The sequence below is a fragment of the Giraffa tippelskirchi genome, chromosome 6 (assembly GCF_054371585.1).
Source record: "Giraffa tippelskirchi isolate mGirTip1 chromosome 6, T2T-mGirTip1v1.2.pri, whole genome shotgun sequence".
Taxonomy (NCBI): Eukaryota; Metazoa; Chordata; class Mammalia; order Artiodactyla; family Giraffidae; genus Giraffa; species Giraffa tippelskirchi.
In genome coordinates this window covers 41043550-41058976 of record NC_137280.1, presented here as the reverse complement: position 1 = coordinate 41058976, position 15427 = coordinate 41043550, and the positions used below count along the sequence as shown (strand labels likewise).

The following is a 15427-nucleotide window of genomic DNA, read 5'->3' as shown; positions in this document are numbered from 1 at the left end:
ATAATGCAGAGTTAATCTCTACAAAACTGCCAATTGTGGATGCCATCTTTGTCTGTTAAAAAAAAAAAAAAAACTCTTTGGATTTGGAAAAAGAAAAAAGAGTCTATTAAGTTGAAAAACCAGAAAACCACGCATTGCCAAGTCAGGTAGCTATAACATGGGTTAACAAACGCCTCTTAACAAACTAAGGTGCCACTAAGGTCTGGGGAAGAAGGGCAAAGGGCTGTAGCCTAATCGCGACCGCAAGGGTGGGGCACTGTAGGAAATAAAAAGATTGGAGGGTGAGCTATCCCGGGAGGTATAGGGGGCTGGTGATCCGTCCTTCGGGGAGATAGCCTGTTAGGCGGCAAATGATTGTGAGGGGCTAAGGGCAGCTTCGTTGAGTGAGAAAATGAGCTGCAGGACCTCTGTTCGTTGAGAGTGCGAAGGCTGACAGAGGAAGGTACCCCTGGGGCAAAGGACTAAGAGTCAAAAGCAGAGTCGAGGGACCGAGCAGCCAGGGAGGCCGGGCGTGGGAGGCCTGAGCCGAGGCCACGAAACGCCTTTGCGAACAGCCGCCTTCTCCCAGAACGCATTTTCGGCTCCCCACACTCAGCCCCTCTCAGGGCCGCCTCTGCCTCGGCGACAACGGCTAGAGCAGCTGTTTCCGCCCAGCCGGGAACCGCGGTGGAAAAGGCATCCCTGGCCCGGAGGCAAGCAGGCGACAGTCGTCCGTGTGAGCCGGAGGTGATTCGAGACCAACGCCGCGGAGCCAATATCAAACTTCGCCCCTTCCTCCCCTTAGCCTTCTTTATCCCCCAACTTCCCGGCCAGCTGGTGTCCGCTTCGACCGACCGAGACCCCCCCCCTTCTTCTCGCCGCCTCTCACCCCTCCCCAACGCCCTGAAGGTGGGAAGGACCGGTCGCCGGGGCCGCTCCGGAGCCCGCCCGGGTCCCCCAGAGTCCCAGACACACCCCCGGAGGAAAGGCTCTCATCCTCCCCGCGGCAACGGAGCCCGCCTAGATGCTGCAAACTCCTCTTACCTGCATTGACGCCATGATGGAACCATCCCCCCAAGGCCGGCGAGGGCAGAGACGCAGGGGGCGGAGCTGCCGTGCTCGCGTCACGCCGCGGGGGCCCAGCATCCCGGGCGCGGGGGGGCGGGGCCTCCGATGGGAAGTGGATGGCGCCAGGGGATTGGCTGGCGGGCTAGGCGCCCGGGCGGGGGAGGGGCAAGCGAGGGCGCAGTGAATGGCGCTGTCCCTACTTTCGGTCGCATAGAGCTCTCTGGCCTCCACCACGAACCCACTGGCTACCCTAATCACTTAGGAAACGCTGCTCGGGTTTTGACCCGAACCGCGGTTGTTGTTTTTTTCTGCCTATACCCTGAGATCCTGAGGATGTCCAGGCCCGTGAGGTTTTTGTTTTCCCAACCACAGGTGTTAAGATTTACAGATTTTACCTTTCGTATTCTCTTTCCACACCACTATGCCCACTTTCACAGCTTTGGGCAAGATGAAACTTCCTGCCGGGCTGTTTTCTGCTCTTTACGGACCCGGAAGGCTTCTCACATTCCTAATTTGGGGAAGAGAGAGACACAGATTTCCTTCTACAATGGGATAAGAATTGAGGGCAGAACAGCACTTCGATATTTTAAATAAAAGGGTAGATTTGTAGAGCCGAAACTTGCCTGAGGGGAAAGAGAACATTTTGAAGTTTTTCTTTCGTGTACAATTTCTCCCCTTAACCCTAGACCCTCAGTTTGAAACTTCACGTGTGTCAGTAATAGTTAAGTTGTAATGGCATTGACATTTGGCTATAGCGATTTGACCCTAGACGTGAAATTGTTTTTAATGTACCAGTGTCATGTTACAATATACACTTGTTTCTTGTATCACATCTAGACTCCTCTGAAGCCTGTTTCATGGTGGGCAGTTTTGTGGTCATTTGACGCAGGGATGTATTTGAATAGGGAGAGCTGAATACACAGAATTTGTTCTGGGAATGCACTAGCTCTCCCAACGTTTATAAGAAGCCACGCATTTAAAAGCTATTCCAGAACTGAAGATGTTACTAATTTATAACAGGAAAATGGAAGCCAAAGATTTGCACTTCCTGTTCTTTTTTTTTCCATGTAGGTGGCTGATACACTGAGTAGAAAGCTTTTACTTTACCAGAATGAAACCTTAAAATCTGTCAGTAACTTGAAGTTCTTTTTAAAAATGTATATAAGATTTAAATATAAGAGCAACATAAGATACCATCCTTCCCACTCTTTAGATCACAATGTTCTCTGTGAAATTCTCTAATGTAAAATGTGTTCAAAAAGGGGGAAAGATCCTTAAAATACACTAATTATTCTATGGTATAATGTTAAACACCCTATTCTTCATCACTGAAGAGGAATTTATATTGATATACTTTTTTTCTCTCAAACTTCCACCTGATTCCCAGAAGTGGACTAGTTTTCCCTTTGTTGTACAAAATGACTATGTCCTTGAGGAATGTTTGGAGGCTCTTGGCAACCAAGGATGACCCAGGAACATATTAGATGTCAGCCCAGTTGTGTTGCCTACATTTCAGCTGAGTAAATCTCATATCATGAAAGAGAACTTTTCCAGATACATTTCCTTCTGGAGATCTTTATCCCTATCATCTCAGAAGATCAAATGTAACCACCTACCCTTCACTTTGTTTAAAAGCTGATTCTTCCTAAGGTGTAAGTGACTTTAAATAACCCCACAAACAAAGCATTATGACATCATCAGAATCAACACCTTGCCATGACAAATACTAATAAGGAAGAAAAGGGATTACAGGAGCCTTAACACTCCTCACAGTAAAATCAACATCTGGCCCCTAAGGGTTTATACGTGTTAAGATTGTCACAGGAGGGAAAAGTCAGTAGCAGTCATATCTTTCCAGGAAATATTAAATAGGACATAATTACCTCATTATCTTCTTTATTCTTTCATTGGTACATAAAAGATCCTGATGTACTCAGGAGCTAAAACAGTGACTATCAGATGGAGTGGGAACATATCATTATCTCCAGGAAACATGAAATGTTTATATCTAAAACGATTATACAACGTTTAAGGACCAGACTCACATCTCATTTCTTCAGTTTTTGTTCTGTTTGGTTTTTTTACACATCTCATTTCTTTACAGAGTGGGGCTTACTATCAGATAGGCAAAAGATAAAATGCCTGACAATTCCAAAAGTAGGAAAGGAAATGGAGCTCTCATAAACTCTAAACAAGTAAGATTGGTAGTCTCTTCAGAAAACAGTTCAGCAACAATAAAGCTTCCCTTACCCTTAAAGTATCTTTTTAATAGCATCATTTGCAATAAAAGAGACATGAGACATATTAAACAAATGCAGTATGTTAATCTTTTTGGATCCTGATTCAAACAAGCCACTGCATAAAAGGTATTTGGGAGACAACTGGAGAAATTTAAACATGCAATAGGTATTATATAATAGTAAGGAATAATTACTGTGTTAGATTTGATAATGATGTTCATTTTTAAATTTCCACAGCAATTAGAAATGACCATCAGGGAAGTTCCCTGGTTGTCTAGTGGTTAAGAATCTGCCTTCCAATGCAGGTGATGCAGTTTGATCGCTGGCTAGGGAACTAAGATCCCACGTGTAGAGGGGTAACTATTGAGCCCAAGCACCACAGAGAGAAGCCAGCACATCGCAACTAAGACTGGTCACAGCCAAATAAATAATAAATAAAAATTTTTTAAAACTCATCAAACTGTATACTGAAGACCTGTACATTAAAAAAAGAAAGAAAGAAATGACCATCAGGTTCAAGGAGTTCATTCTCCTCATCTCACAAACTACCCCCACTTCCACCTTCCTGGAAGAAAAAAACCAGAATGGACACAAGCTGTATATGTGCCTGAGGTCTTCCCTGCCAAGGAAAAGAAACAGTCTATAACACAGAAAACTAAAAGCAGCTGGACTTTCTGGCAGAAAAGGGAAAGAAATATGGGAAAACAAATAGACGAATTAGTTGAAGGATCCAGAGAGGGATCAGTGGGCAAATCCTGCAATATTGATAATGTCACATGATTTATGAATGTTTGAATTCTAGAGATTCAGTAGATTGGTGAGTTAGGAGCAATCCTATGAGAATATGCTTGTTGGGGCGTAAAGAGGCAGAGTCGACTTGTCCTTACTTGCGTCTGTGTCTCTCCAGAGAGGTTTATTCTTAGTCTCCCCCTGGCTGATCTCACCAGAGAAACAGAGGCAGTTTAACAACCAGCAGCTTGTTTATTGGTTGTTGGGAAAGGCACCATGCCAGGAATCCAAGGCTTGTATTCTTGTCCAAGCTTTGTCGTTGGCAAGCTTGGTCAAGGCTTTTAACCCCCCTGGGTTTATTTCCTTATCAATAAAATGAGCAAGTCAGACTGTATAATCTTTATGATTTCTTTCCAGATTTCAAATTCCATGCACCTATCAGAGGAAATTAAATTTTCAATGATTTGTCTAAAATACTATGTTTGAAGTCTAAGATAAAATGCAATGGAAATGACATACTATCTTGAGTTTAAAAAAATGATTTTTATAAGTTGTAAAATGAGGAAGGAACTTGGCTTCATTGTAATTTATGTAGAAATACTGGGGTGCTTTAGTTAACAATTTTAAAATGTTAGTAGTGAAAGTCACTCAGTCGTGTCCAACTCTTTGCAACCCTGTGGACTATAGCCCACCAGGCAACTCTGTCCACGGGATTCTCCAGGCAAGAATACAGGAGTGGGTTGCCATTTCCCTCTGCAGGGGATCTTCGTGACCCAGGGATCAAACCCTAGTCTCCTGCATTGCAGGCAGATTCCTTACCGTCTGAGCCACCAGGGAAGAATTGAACTCTAGATTTAAAAATGCTAATATAATGCAATTGAGCTATAAAAGGGATTTCAAAAAGTATCAAAAACTCCAAATCCACAATTTAGAGTGATACTTTAAAAAGCATATTTGGGGGCTTCCCTGTCAGTGGTTAAGACTCTGGGCTCCCAATGTAGGGGACTCAGGTTCGATCCCTGGTTGGAGAACTAAGATCCCACATCCTACACAGTGCAGCCAAAAAAGAAAAGCATATCTAAAAAAGTGTATTTTTTTAATATAATTTTGAATCTAAACTAGTCATTTCATGTGGATCTCCTAAGAAGAGACAAAGAAAATTTACAAAATAACAGATGGTTTGTATGTGTGACCTATTGTACACATCAGAAACAATTGATTTATATAATACCTGGTTTGTAAATAAGACTGACTCTCGGGAGAACTTTGTTTTCACTTTCTCCCCTTCCCCCAAGCCTTTCTGTCAAGAATTCTTTTACCCAGATGTGCAGACCTCGAGCACCTTTCTTCCTTGCTTCTCCCCTAGACCTCTTAGAAAGTTATCCTTTTGAGGGCGACAGGGGGCCCTTTAAAAACCAAGTGAAGGGCTTCCCTGGCAGCTCAGTGATAAAGAATCCACCTGTTAATGCGGGAGATGTGGGTTCCATTCCTGGTCGAGAAAGATCCACTTGCTTCAGAGCAACTAAGCCTGTGCACTGAAACTACTGAGCCTGTGCTCTTGAGTCCAGGAGCCTCAGCTACTGAGCCCTCGAGCCACAGCTCCCGAAGCCCGCACACCCTAGAGCCCATGCCGCACAACAAGAGAAGCCACTGCAATGAGGAGCCTGCACACTACAACTTGAGAGTAGCCCCCGCTTGCTGCAACGAGAGAAAAGCCCGCTCAGCAATGAGGACCCAGCACAGCTAAAAATAAATAAATAACCGAATGAAAACTATGGACCCACTTGACAGGAAAATATTCATACTCATAAAGTTTGTAGTTTAGGGGTTACCTGACACCCCCCCCCCCAAGAAATATATCCATTGGCAGAAGTTTGTCAACCTCAAGGTAAGAACGCCTTTACTAAAGAGGCAATGATGGATACCATTTGCCCTTTTCAAAACCTGTCTACCTTTCATGTACACATAATGTCACATAGCACTTGTTTGCTTTTCGTTCACTTGTTTATTTTCTAGTCTTTCTCAAAAGCAGATTGCTGTGTGCAGAGCTCTGGATCAGGAACCAGAAGAGATGACCACTTGCCCTGATCCTTCTCAGAGGGGATAACTCAACTTATTTAACAACAGATGCGGCATGGGTACCAACCACGCATAACAGAAACTGCTCAGTGCTGAAGCTAGGGTGTGGATGCTCCCTGCCCTGAGGGCCAGGTATCTGTAATTGGATCATAGTGAGGTGTGGATGGATTCCAAGACCATAGAAGGAGATTCTTTTGGGGGTCTGAGGGCAGTGGCTATTAACTAACTTCTGTATTTCATGGGCTTCCCTGATGGCTTAATGGTAAAGAATCCATCTGCAAATGCAGGTGCCACAGGAGACTCGGGTTCAATCCCTGGGTGGGAAGATCCCCTGAAGAAGGACATGGAACCCATTCCAGTATTCTTGCCCGAAGAATTCCATGAACAAAGGAACCTGGCAGGTTACAGTCCACGGGGTTACAAAGAGTCAGACACGACTTGGTGATTAAATAACAACATGAAAGTATTTCAGTGTTTTCTTTTGGTGGTGACAGAAATGTTCTAAAACTGCATTATGGTGAGAGTTGCTCAATTGTATAAATTTACTGGAAATTATTGAATAATTATTCTGGGTGACCTTTATGACATGTGAATTATACCCTAATAAAAACTGTTTAAAAACAGAAGGGAACATTTCAATATTTTAACACAGCTGTAACAGTAAGTCCTGGCTGACCTTCAGACTGGCTCTGCCATTAATGGTATGAGACCAAAGTCTGGTCAGGTGTCTCCCTGGGTCTAGATTTTTTTCATCTGTAAAATGGTTTCTGCAAATATTTCCAGATAATCCTTTTCCTTGCCCCCCCCAAAAAATCCCATAATTGCATCATATTTCTTTATATATATATATATATTTTTTAATTTGCTTCCTTGCTTTTCTTTTTTATTTTTTTATTGAAGGATAATTGCCTTACAGAGTTTTGTTGTTTTCTGTCACACCTCAACCTGAATCAGCCATAGATACACATGTATCCCCTCTCCCCTGAACTTCCCGCCCATCTCACCCCTCTAGGTTGATACAGAGCCCTTGTTTGAGTTTCCTGAGCCATACAGCAAATTCCCATCAGCTATCTATTTTACATATGGTAATGTAAGTTCCCATGTTACTCTCTCCATACATCTCACTCTCTCCTCCCCTCTCCCCATGTCCACAAGTTTATTCTCTATATCTGTTTCTCCATTGCTGCCCTGTAAGTAAATTCTTCAGTACCATTTTTCTAGATTCCCTATATGTGCATTAGAATATGATATTTATCTTTCTCTTTCTGACTTACTTCACTCTGTATAATAGGTTCTAGGTTCATCCACCTCATTAGAACTGACTCAAATGCATTCCTTTTTATGGCTGAGGATTATTCCATTGTGTATATGTACCACACCTTCTTTATCCATTCATGTGTCGATGGACATCTAGGTTGCTTCCATGTTCTAGCTATTGTAAATAGTGCTGCAATGAACAATGGGATACATGTGTCTTTTTTAGTTTTGGTTTCCTCATGGTATATGCCTAGGAGTGGGATTTCTGGGTCATATGGTGCTTTTATTGCTAGTTTTTAAAGGAATCTCCATAACGTCTTCCACAGTGGCTGTATCAATTTACATTCCCACCAATGGTGCAAGAGCATTCCCTTTTCTCCACACCTTCTCTCCAGCATTTATTGTTTGTAGACTTTTTGATGATGGTCATTCTGACCAGTGTGAAGTGATATCTCACTGTAGTTTTGATTTGAATTTCTCTAATAAGGAGCGATGTTGAATATCTTTTTATGTGTTTGTTAGCCATCTGTATGTCTTCTTTGGAGAAATGTCTGTTTAGGTCTTTCCCCATTTTTTGATGGGTTGTTTGTTTTTCTGGTATTGAGTTGTATGAGCTACTTGTATACTTTGGAAATTAATCCTTTGTCAGTTGTTTCATTTGCTATTATTTTCTCCCATTCTGAGGGTTGTCTTTTCATCTTGCTTATAGTTTCCTTTGTTGTGCAAAAGCTTTTAAAATTAATCAGGTCCCACTTGTTTACTTTTGTTTTTATTTCCATTACTCTAGGAGGTGGGTCATAGAGGCTCTTGCTTTGATTTACGTCATCGAGTGTTCTGCTGAAGTTTTCCTCTAAGAGTTTTATAGTTTCTGGTCTTACATTTAGGTCTTTAATCCATTTTGAATTTATCTTTGTGTATGGTGTTAGGAAGTGTTCTAATTTCATTCTTTTACATAGAGCTATCCAGTTTTCCCAGCACCATTTATTGAAGAGGCTGTTTTTGCCCCATTGTATATTCTTGCCTCCTTTGTCAAATATAAGGTACCCATCGGTGCATGGGTTTATTTCTGGGCTTTCTATCTTGTTCCATTGGTCTATATTTCTGTTTTTGTGCCAGTACCATATTGTCTTGATGACTGTAGCTTTGTAGTATAATCTGAAGTCAGGAAGGTTGATTCCTTTAGCTCCATCCTTCTTTCTGAAGACTGCTTTGGCTATTCGGGGTCTTTTGTGTTTCCATATGAATTGTGAAAGTTTTTGTTCTAGTTCTGTGAAAAATGCCATTGGTAATTTGATAGGCATCACATTGAATCTGTAGATTGCTTTTGGTAGTATAGTCATTTTCACAATATTGATTCTTCCTACTCAGGAAAATGGAATATCTCTCCATTTGTTTATGTTGTCTTTGATTTCTTTCATTAGTGTCTTATAATTTTCTGTGTACAGTTCTTTTGTCTCCTTGGTGGTGGTGGTGGTTTAGTCACTAAGTCGTGTCTGACTCTTGCGATCCTGTGGACTGTATCCTGCTAGGCTCCTTTGTTCATGGGATTCTCCAGGCAAGAATACTGGAATGGGCTGCCATTTCCTTCTCCAGGGGATCTTCCCGACACAGGAATTGAACCTGGGTCTCCTGTATTGCAGGCAGATGATTTACCAACTGAGCTATGAGGGAAGCCCATTACCTTTGTCTCCTTAGGTAAGTTTATTCCTAGGTATTTAATTCTTTCTGTTGCAGTGGTGAATGGGATTGATTCCTTAATTTCTCTTTCTGATTTTTCATTGTTAGTATATAGAAATGCAAGTGATTTCTGTGTATTGATTTTGTATCCTGCAACTTTGCTAAATTCACTGATAAGCTCTAGTAATTTTCTGATATTATCTTTAGGGCTTTCTATGTACAGTATAATGTCATCTGCAAACAGTGAGAGCTTTACTTCTTTTCCAGTCTGGATTCCTTTTATTTCTTTTTCTTCTCTGATTGCTGTAGCTAGGACTTCTAGAACTATGTGGAATTGTAGTGGGGAAAGTGGGCACCCTTGTCTTGTTCCTGATCTTAGGGGGAATGCTTTCAGTTTTTCACCATTGAGAATAATGTTTGTTGTAGGCTTATCATATATGGCCTTTACTATGTTGAGATAGGTTCCTTCTATGCCCATTTTTTGAAGAGTTTTAATCATAAACGGGTGCTGAATTTTGTCAAAGGCTTTTTTCTGCATCTATTGAGATTATCATATGGTTTTTATCTTTCAATTTGTTAATATGGTGTATCACACATTGATTTGCATATATTGAAGAATACTTGCATCCCTGGAATAAACCCAACTTGATCACGGTGTATGAGCTTTTTGATATGTTGCTGAATTCTGTTTGCTAAAATTTTGTTGAGGATTTTTGCATCTATGTTCACCAGTGATATTGGCCTGTAGTTTTCTTTTTTTGTGTTATCTTTGTATCAGGGTGATGGTGGCCTTGTAGAATGAGTTTGGAAGTGTTCCTTCCTCTGCAATTTTTTGAAAGAGTTTTAGAAGGATAGGCATTAGCTCTTCTCTAAATGTTTGATAGAATTCTCCTGTGAAGCCATCTGGTCCTGGGCTTTTGTTTTTTGGGAGATTTTTGATCACAGCTTCAACTTCAGTGCTTGTAACTGGGCTGTTCATAATTTCTATTTCTTCCTGGTTCAGTATTAGAAGATTAAACTTTTCTAAAAATCAGTCCACTTCTTCCAGGTTATCCATTATATTGCCACATAGTTGTTCATAGTAGTCTCTTATAATCCTTTGTACTTCTGCATTGTCTGTTGTAACCTCTCCTTTTTCATTTCTAATTTTGTTGATTTGATTTCTCTCTCTTTTTTCCTAGATGAGTCTGGCTAAAGGTTTGTCAATTTTGTTTATCTTCTCAAAGAACCAGCTTTTAGTTTCATTAACCTTTACTATTGTTTCTTTCATTTCTTTTTCATTTATTTATGCTCAGATCTTTATGATTTCTTTCCTTCTACTAATTTTGATTTTCTCTTTTGTTTTGTTTTCTTTTTCCAGTTGTTTCAGGTGTAAAGTTAGGTTTTCTGTTCAATGCTTTTCTTGTTTCTTGAGGTAGGACTGTATTGCTATAAACTTCCCTCTTAGAACTGCTTTTGCTGCATTCCAAAAGTTTAGAGCTGTCATGTTTTCATTGTTATTTGTTTCTAGAAATTTTTTGATTTCTTCAGTAACCTGTTGGTTATTTAGAAACGTATTGTTTTATCTTCATGTGTTTGTGTTTCTTTCAGTTTTTTTTTTCTTTTTTCTTGTATTGATATCTAGTCTCATAGCGTTGTGGTCAGAGAAGATGCTATATATGATTTCCATTTTCTTAAATTTACTGAGATTTGACTTGTGACCCAAGATGTGGTCTATCCTGGAGAATGGTCCATGTGCACTTAAGAAGAAGGTGTATTCTGCATTTGGATGAAATGTCCTGAAGATATCAATGAGATCCATCTCATCTAATGTATCATTTAACACTTGTGTTTCCTTAATAATTTTCTGTTTTGATGCTCTGTCCATTGGTGTGAATGGGGTGTTAAAGTCTCCCACTATTATTGCGTTACTATCAATTTCTCCTTTCATGTCTGTTAGTGTTTGTCTTATGTATAGAGGTGCTTCTGTGTTGGGTGCATAGATATTTATAATTGTTACGTCTTCCTCTTGGATTAACCCCTTGATCATTATGTAGTGTCCTTCCTTATCTCTCATAATTGTCTTTATTTTAAGGTCTATTTTTTTCTGATATGAGGATTGCTACTCCAGCTTTCTTTTGCTTCCATTTACATGGAATATATTTTTCCACCCTCTCACTTTCAGTCTATATGTGTCTTTAGGTCTGAAGTGGGTTTCTTGTAGACAGCATATATATGGGTCTTGTTTTTGTATCCATTCAGCCAGTCTGTGTCTTTTGGTTGGAGCATTTAATCCATTTATATTTAAAGTAATTATTGATACATATATTCCTATTGCCATTTTCTTCATTGTTTGGGGTTGATTTTGTAGATCTTTTTCCTTCTCTTCTATTTCTTGACATATAAGTCCCTTTAACATTTGTTGTAAAGTTGGTTTGGTGGTACTGAATTCTGTTAACTTTTGCTTGTCTGAAAAGCTCTTTATTTCTCCATCAATTTTGAATGAGATCCTTGCAGAGTACAGTAATCTTGGTTGTAGATTTTTCCCATTCTGTACTTTAAATATATCCTGCCATTCCCTTATGGCCTGCAGAGTTTCTGCTGAAAGATCAGCTGTTAAGCATAGGGGGTTTCCCTTGTGTGTTACTTGTTGCTTCTCCCTTGCTGTTTTTAATATTCTTTCTTCATGTTTAGTCTTCGTTAGTTTGATTAGTATGTGTCTTGGCGTGTGTCTCCTTGGGTTTATTCTGTATGGGACTCTTTGTGCCTTTTGGACTTGATTGGCTATTTCCTTTTCCATGTTGGGGAAATTTTCAACTATAATCTCTTCAAAAAATTTCTCATACCCTTTCTTTTTCTCTTCCTCTTCTGGGACCCCTATAATTCAAATGTTGGTGCATTTGATATGGTCCCAGAAGTCTCTGAGACTGTCCTCAGCTCTTTTCATTCTTTTTACTTTATTCTGCTCTGCAGACGTTATTTCCACCATTTTATCTTCCAGCTCACTGATTTGTTCTGCTTCAGATATTCTGCTATTGATTCCTTCCAGAGTATTTTTGATTTCAGTAATTGTGTTATTTGTCTCTGTATGTTTATTCTTTAATTCTTCTAGGTCTTTGTTAATTGATTCTTGCATTTTCTCCATTTTGTTTTCAAGATTTTTGATCATCTTTACTATCATTATTCTGAATTCTTTTTCAGGTAGTTTGCCTATTTCTTCTTCATTTATTTGGACTTCTGTGTTTCTAATTTGTTCTTTCATTTGTGTAGTATTTTGGTTTTGTTGTTGTTTAGATGAGGCATCCTGCACAGGGTACTACTGGTGGTTGGGTGATGCTGGGTCTTGTATTCAAGTGGTTTTCTTAGTGTGAGTTATATTTGATACTCCCTAGGGTTAGTTCTCTGATAGTCTAGGGTCTTGGAGTCAGTGCTCCCACTTCAAAGGCTCATGGCTTGATCTCTGGTCAGGAATGAAAATTCCACAGTGGTTTATTATGGCATTAAGTGAGATTAAAACAAATACCCAAAAACAAGAAATCAAAAATGAACCCCAGACAAATGGCAGTTACAAAATCAGGCAAATAATAATTGAAAAATGGAACATACACATATACATATACACCCATAAGCAAAGTCGAAACAGTCCAACTAAAATAAAGTACAGTAGATTGAACCAGCAAACAAAGGAAATCAAAAATTACATTTACCAGTTAAGAACAAAATTAACTAAAGCACAAACTGTAAAACAAAACTAAAGCAAGGTGCCAAGCGGAGGATAAAGCAACGAAAACAAAACTAACAAATATGTTGAGAGGAAAGGAAAGAAAGAAAAGAAAGAAAGAATAGATATGCAAAGTTAAGTAGAGGTAGATGAAGAAGATTTATATACATTAAAGATTAACTGCAAGGGGGAAAAAACAGTCGGAAAGGCAAACAAAGGAATAGATGTAAAAAAAAATAAAATAAGTTTAAAAAAATTAAAACTTAAAATTATAAAAAAGAGAAAAGAAAAAAAAGGAAGAAGAAAGAGAGAGAGATAAAAAAGGTCAACTCCACAGAACTGCAAAAGCTCAATGTAGAGGCAGAGGTTTATAACAACAATAAAAAGTGTGACTGAATATACACATATACATATACAACCATTAGGAAAATCAAAACGACCAACAAAAATAAAATACAATAGATTTACCTGGCAAACAAAGGAAACCAAAAATTATATCTAGCAGTTAAGAACAAAACTAACTAAAGCACAAACTAGAAGACAAAACTAAATCAAGGTGCCAACTGGGGAATAAAGCAATTAAAATAAAACTAACAAATATGTTGAGAGAAAAGGAAAGAAAGAAAAGAAAGAAAGAATAGATATGCAAAGTTAAATATAGGTAGATAAAGAAGATTTATATATATTAAAGACTAACTGCAAGGGGAAAAGAACAGTAGGAAAAGCAAACAAAGGAACAAATGTAGAAAAATAATAATAGGTTTAAAAATTAAAAACTAAGATTAAAAAAAGAGAAAAGAAAGAAAAAAAAAAGGAAAACTCCACAGAGCTGCAAAAGCCCAATGTAGAGACAGAGGTTTATAACAATAAAAAATGTGACAGAAAAAAGAAAAAAAAAGGCTCAAAAGTTTAATTAGATTTCATAGTGCCAATAAAAACAACAACTACTACGGGGGGTAGGGGGTGGAAGAAGGAAAAAAGAAAAAAAATCCAAAAGAATCTACAGAGCAGAAAAAAAATCCAAAAGAATCTACAGAGCAAGTCAAAACATAAGAAAAATTAATGTTTTTCTTGAGTCTCTGCTGTCAGAGTCCTTTCCCTCACTGGGAATCACAGTCCACGTCACCTCCCTAGGATGCCCTCCAACACTGTGCTGATCTCTGGACTTGTTGTGGGGGTAGCTCAGATTCTAATCTGGTCCTGCTCCTGTGTGCTCTTGCCTCCAATGTCCACAGCTATCAGAACTAGTGTGCTTTCTTTTGTGGGAGCTCTCAGTGTCCTTTTATATATTCTATAGACCCAGAGTCTGCTTAGTTGATCGTGTGGATTTAATCTGCCGTTTGTACAGCTGGTGGGAAGGTTTTGAGTCGTCTCCCCTAGCCACATTGCCCTGGGTTTCAGTTGTGGTTTTATTTCCACCTCTCCATGTGGGCCTTCCACTGGGATTTACTCCTGAGGGTGCCCTGGAGGACTTGGGTTTGCCCCTGTGAGGGCCAGGTGTGGAGGTGGTGCAGCTGCTTGGGTCACAGGGGTTCTGGTAGCACCAGATACTCAGGGGAGTTGGCGGCTAGGGCAGAAGGAAATATAGTTCTCTAGAAGGATATGGCAACCAGTATTGGCCAATACACTCCAGTATTCTTGCCTGGAGAAACCCCTGACAGAGAAGCCTGGCCAGCCACAGTCCACAGAGTCGCAAAGAGCTGCACTCAACCGAAGTGACCTTGTGCACATGGACACAAGACTTTTTTGCCTGTGGCAGCTCTGCCCCCATGAGAGTTGAGCATGAAAGTGGCATGGCTGCTTGCCTTGTGGGTACCCTGGTGGCACAAAGTGTGCAGGGACATGGACTGCCTCTGCCCCCGCAGTTCTGGCCCTCTAGTCTTTTTTTCGAGTCTCTTGTAGCTGGCGATCAAAAGACTTCTTTGGCCAGCCTTTCTCTGCAGCTCCGCCTGTTCAGGCACTTAGAGGGCTCCTTTGCCTGGGGTCCTTCTCTGTTGTTCTGCACGTCAGGCATATAGAGAGGCCCCACTGGCTGGGGTCCTACTCTGTAGATCGGTGCGTGAGGCACTTAAAGGGGCACCCTGGGTGGGGGTCCTACTCTGTAGTTCAGTGTGTCAGGCACGTTTGATGGAGTAGCCTCTCTATCGTTCAGATGCCAGATGCTGGCGTGTGGGGAGAGAGAGGCTATGGTGATGGCTCCACCCTCTATGCGTGACTCAGCAGTATCACCTTGCTTCCATGGCTGCCTGGCTTTCCTCCACAGGCTTTTCCCACCACGATCTCCTCCTTCACATCCCCTTGATCCGTCTCTCCACAGTCAACAGCAGGCCTCACCCTGGGATTGCTCCACAATCCCTAAACTCCAGCTCCCAGCTGCTGTGCCTTCCAGGCACAGGGGTTTGGGGTATGCATGCCTGCAACAAGGACTGTCTGATTCTCATTCCATTTAGGCTGCCACAGATTAGCTGTTTCACTGTCAGCCTTAAATGTTTCTCCTCTAACTCAGTTGCCCTGATGTGGGGATCGGACCCATGCTTCAGTTCACCCACCCGCTGAGGGTAGGTCCAGTCCTACTAACATTCTTATTTTTCCCCCTAGTTCCTTCATCCTACCAAGTTTTGCATAGTTCTGTATGTTCTTTTCTGCTGGTCAGCACTCCTGTCCGTTCTCAGCTGGTGTTCTGCATGCACTTCTGTGT

General features: G+C 40.7%; 1 protein-coding gene across 17 annotated transcripts in view; it reads right to left on the bottom strand.

The window, feature by feature from the left end:
* Window positions 1-15427, bottom strand: part of UBE2W (ubiquitin conjugating enzyme E2 W) — a 122692-nt gene that overhangs the window by 97754 nt on the left and 9511 nt on the right. For 6 of the 17 annotated variants that reach the window (XR_014057016.1, XM_081501653.1, XM_081501651.1 and 3 more), the window contains exon 1: window positions 1024-1064. The exons of 1 other annotated variant lie outside the window; for it this stretch is intronic. Coding sequence is in view for 2 of the 16 variants with exons in the window: in XM_081501645.1 (XP_081357771.1) it covers window positions 1024-1038 (15 nt within the window). In the remaining 14 variants the exon portion in view is untranslated. Of the gene's footprint in view, window positions 1-1023; window positions 1184-1442; window positions 1556-1670; window positions 2654-15427 lie in introns of those variants that run through there. 10 more of the 17 variants (XR_014057015.1, XR_014057014.1, XR_014057013.1 and 7 more) reach the window with 5 other exon arrangements.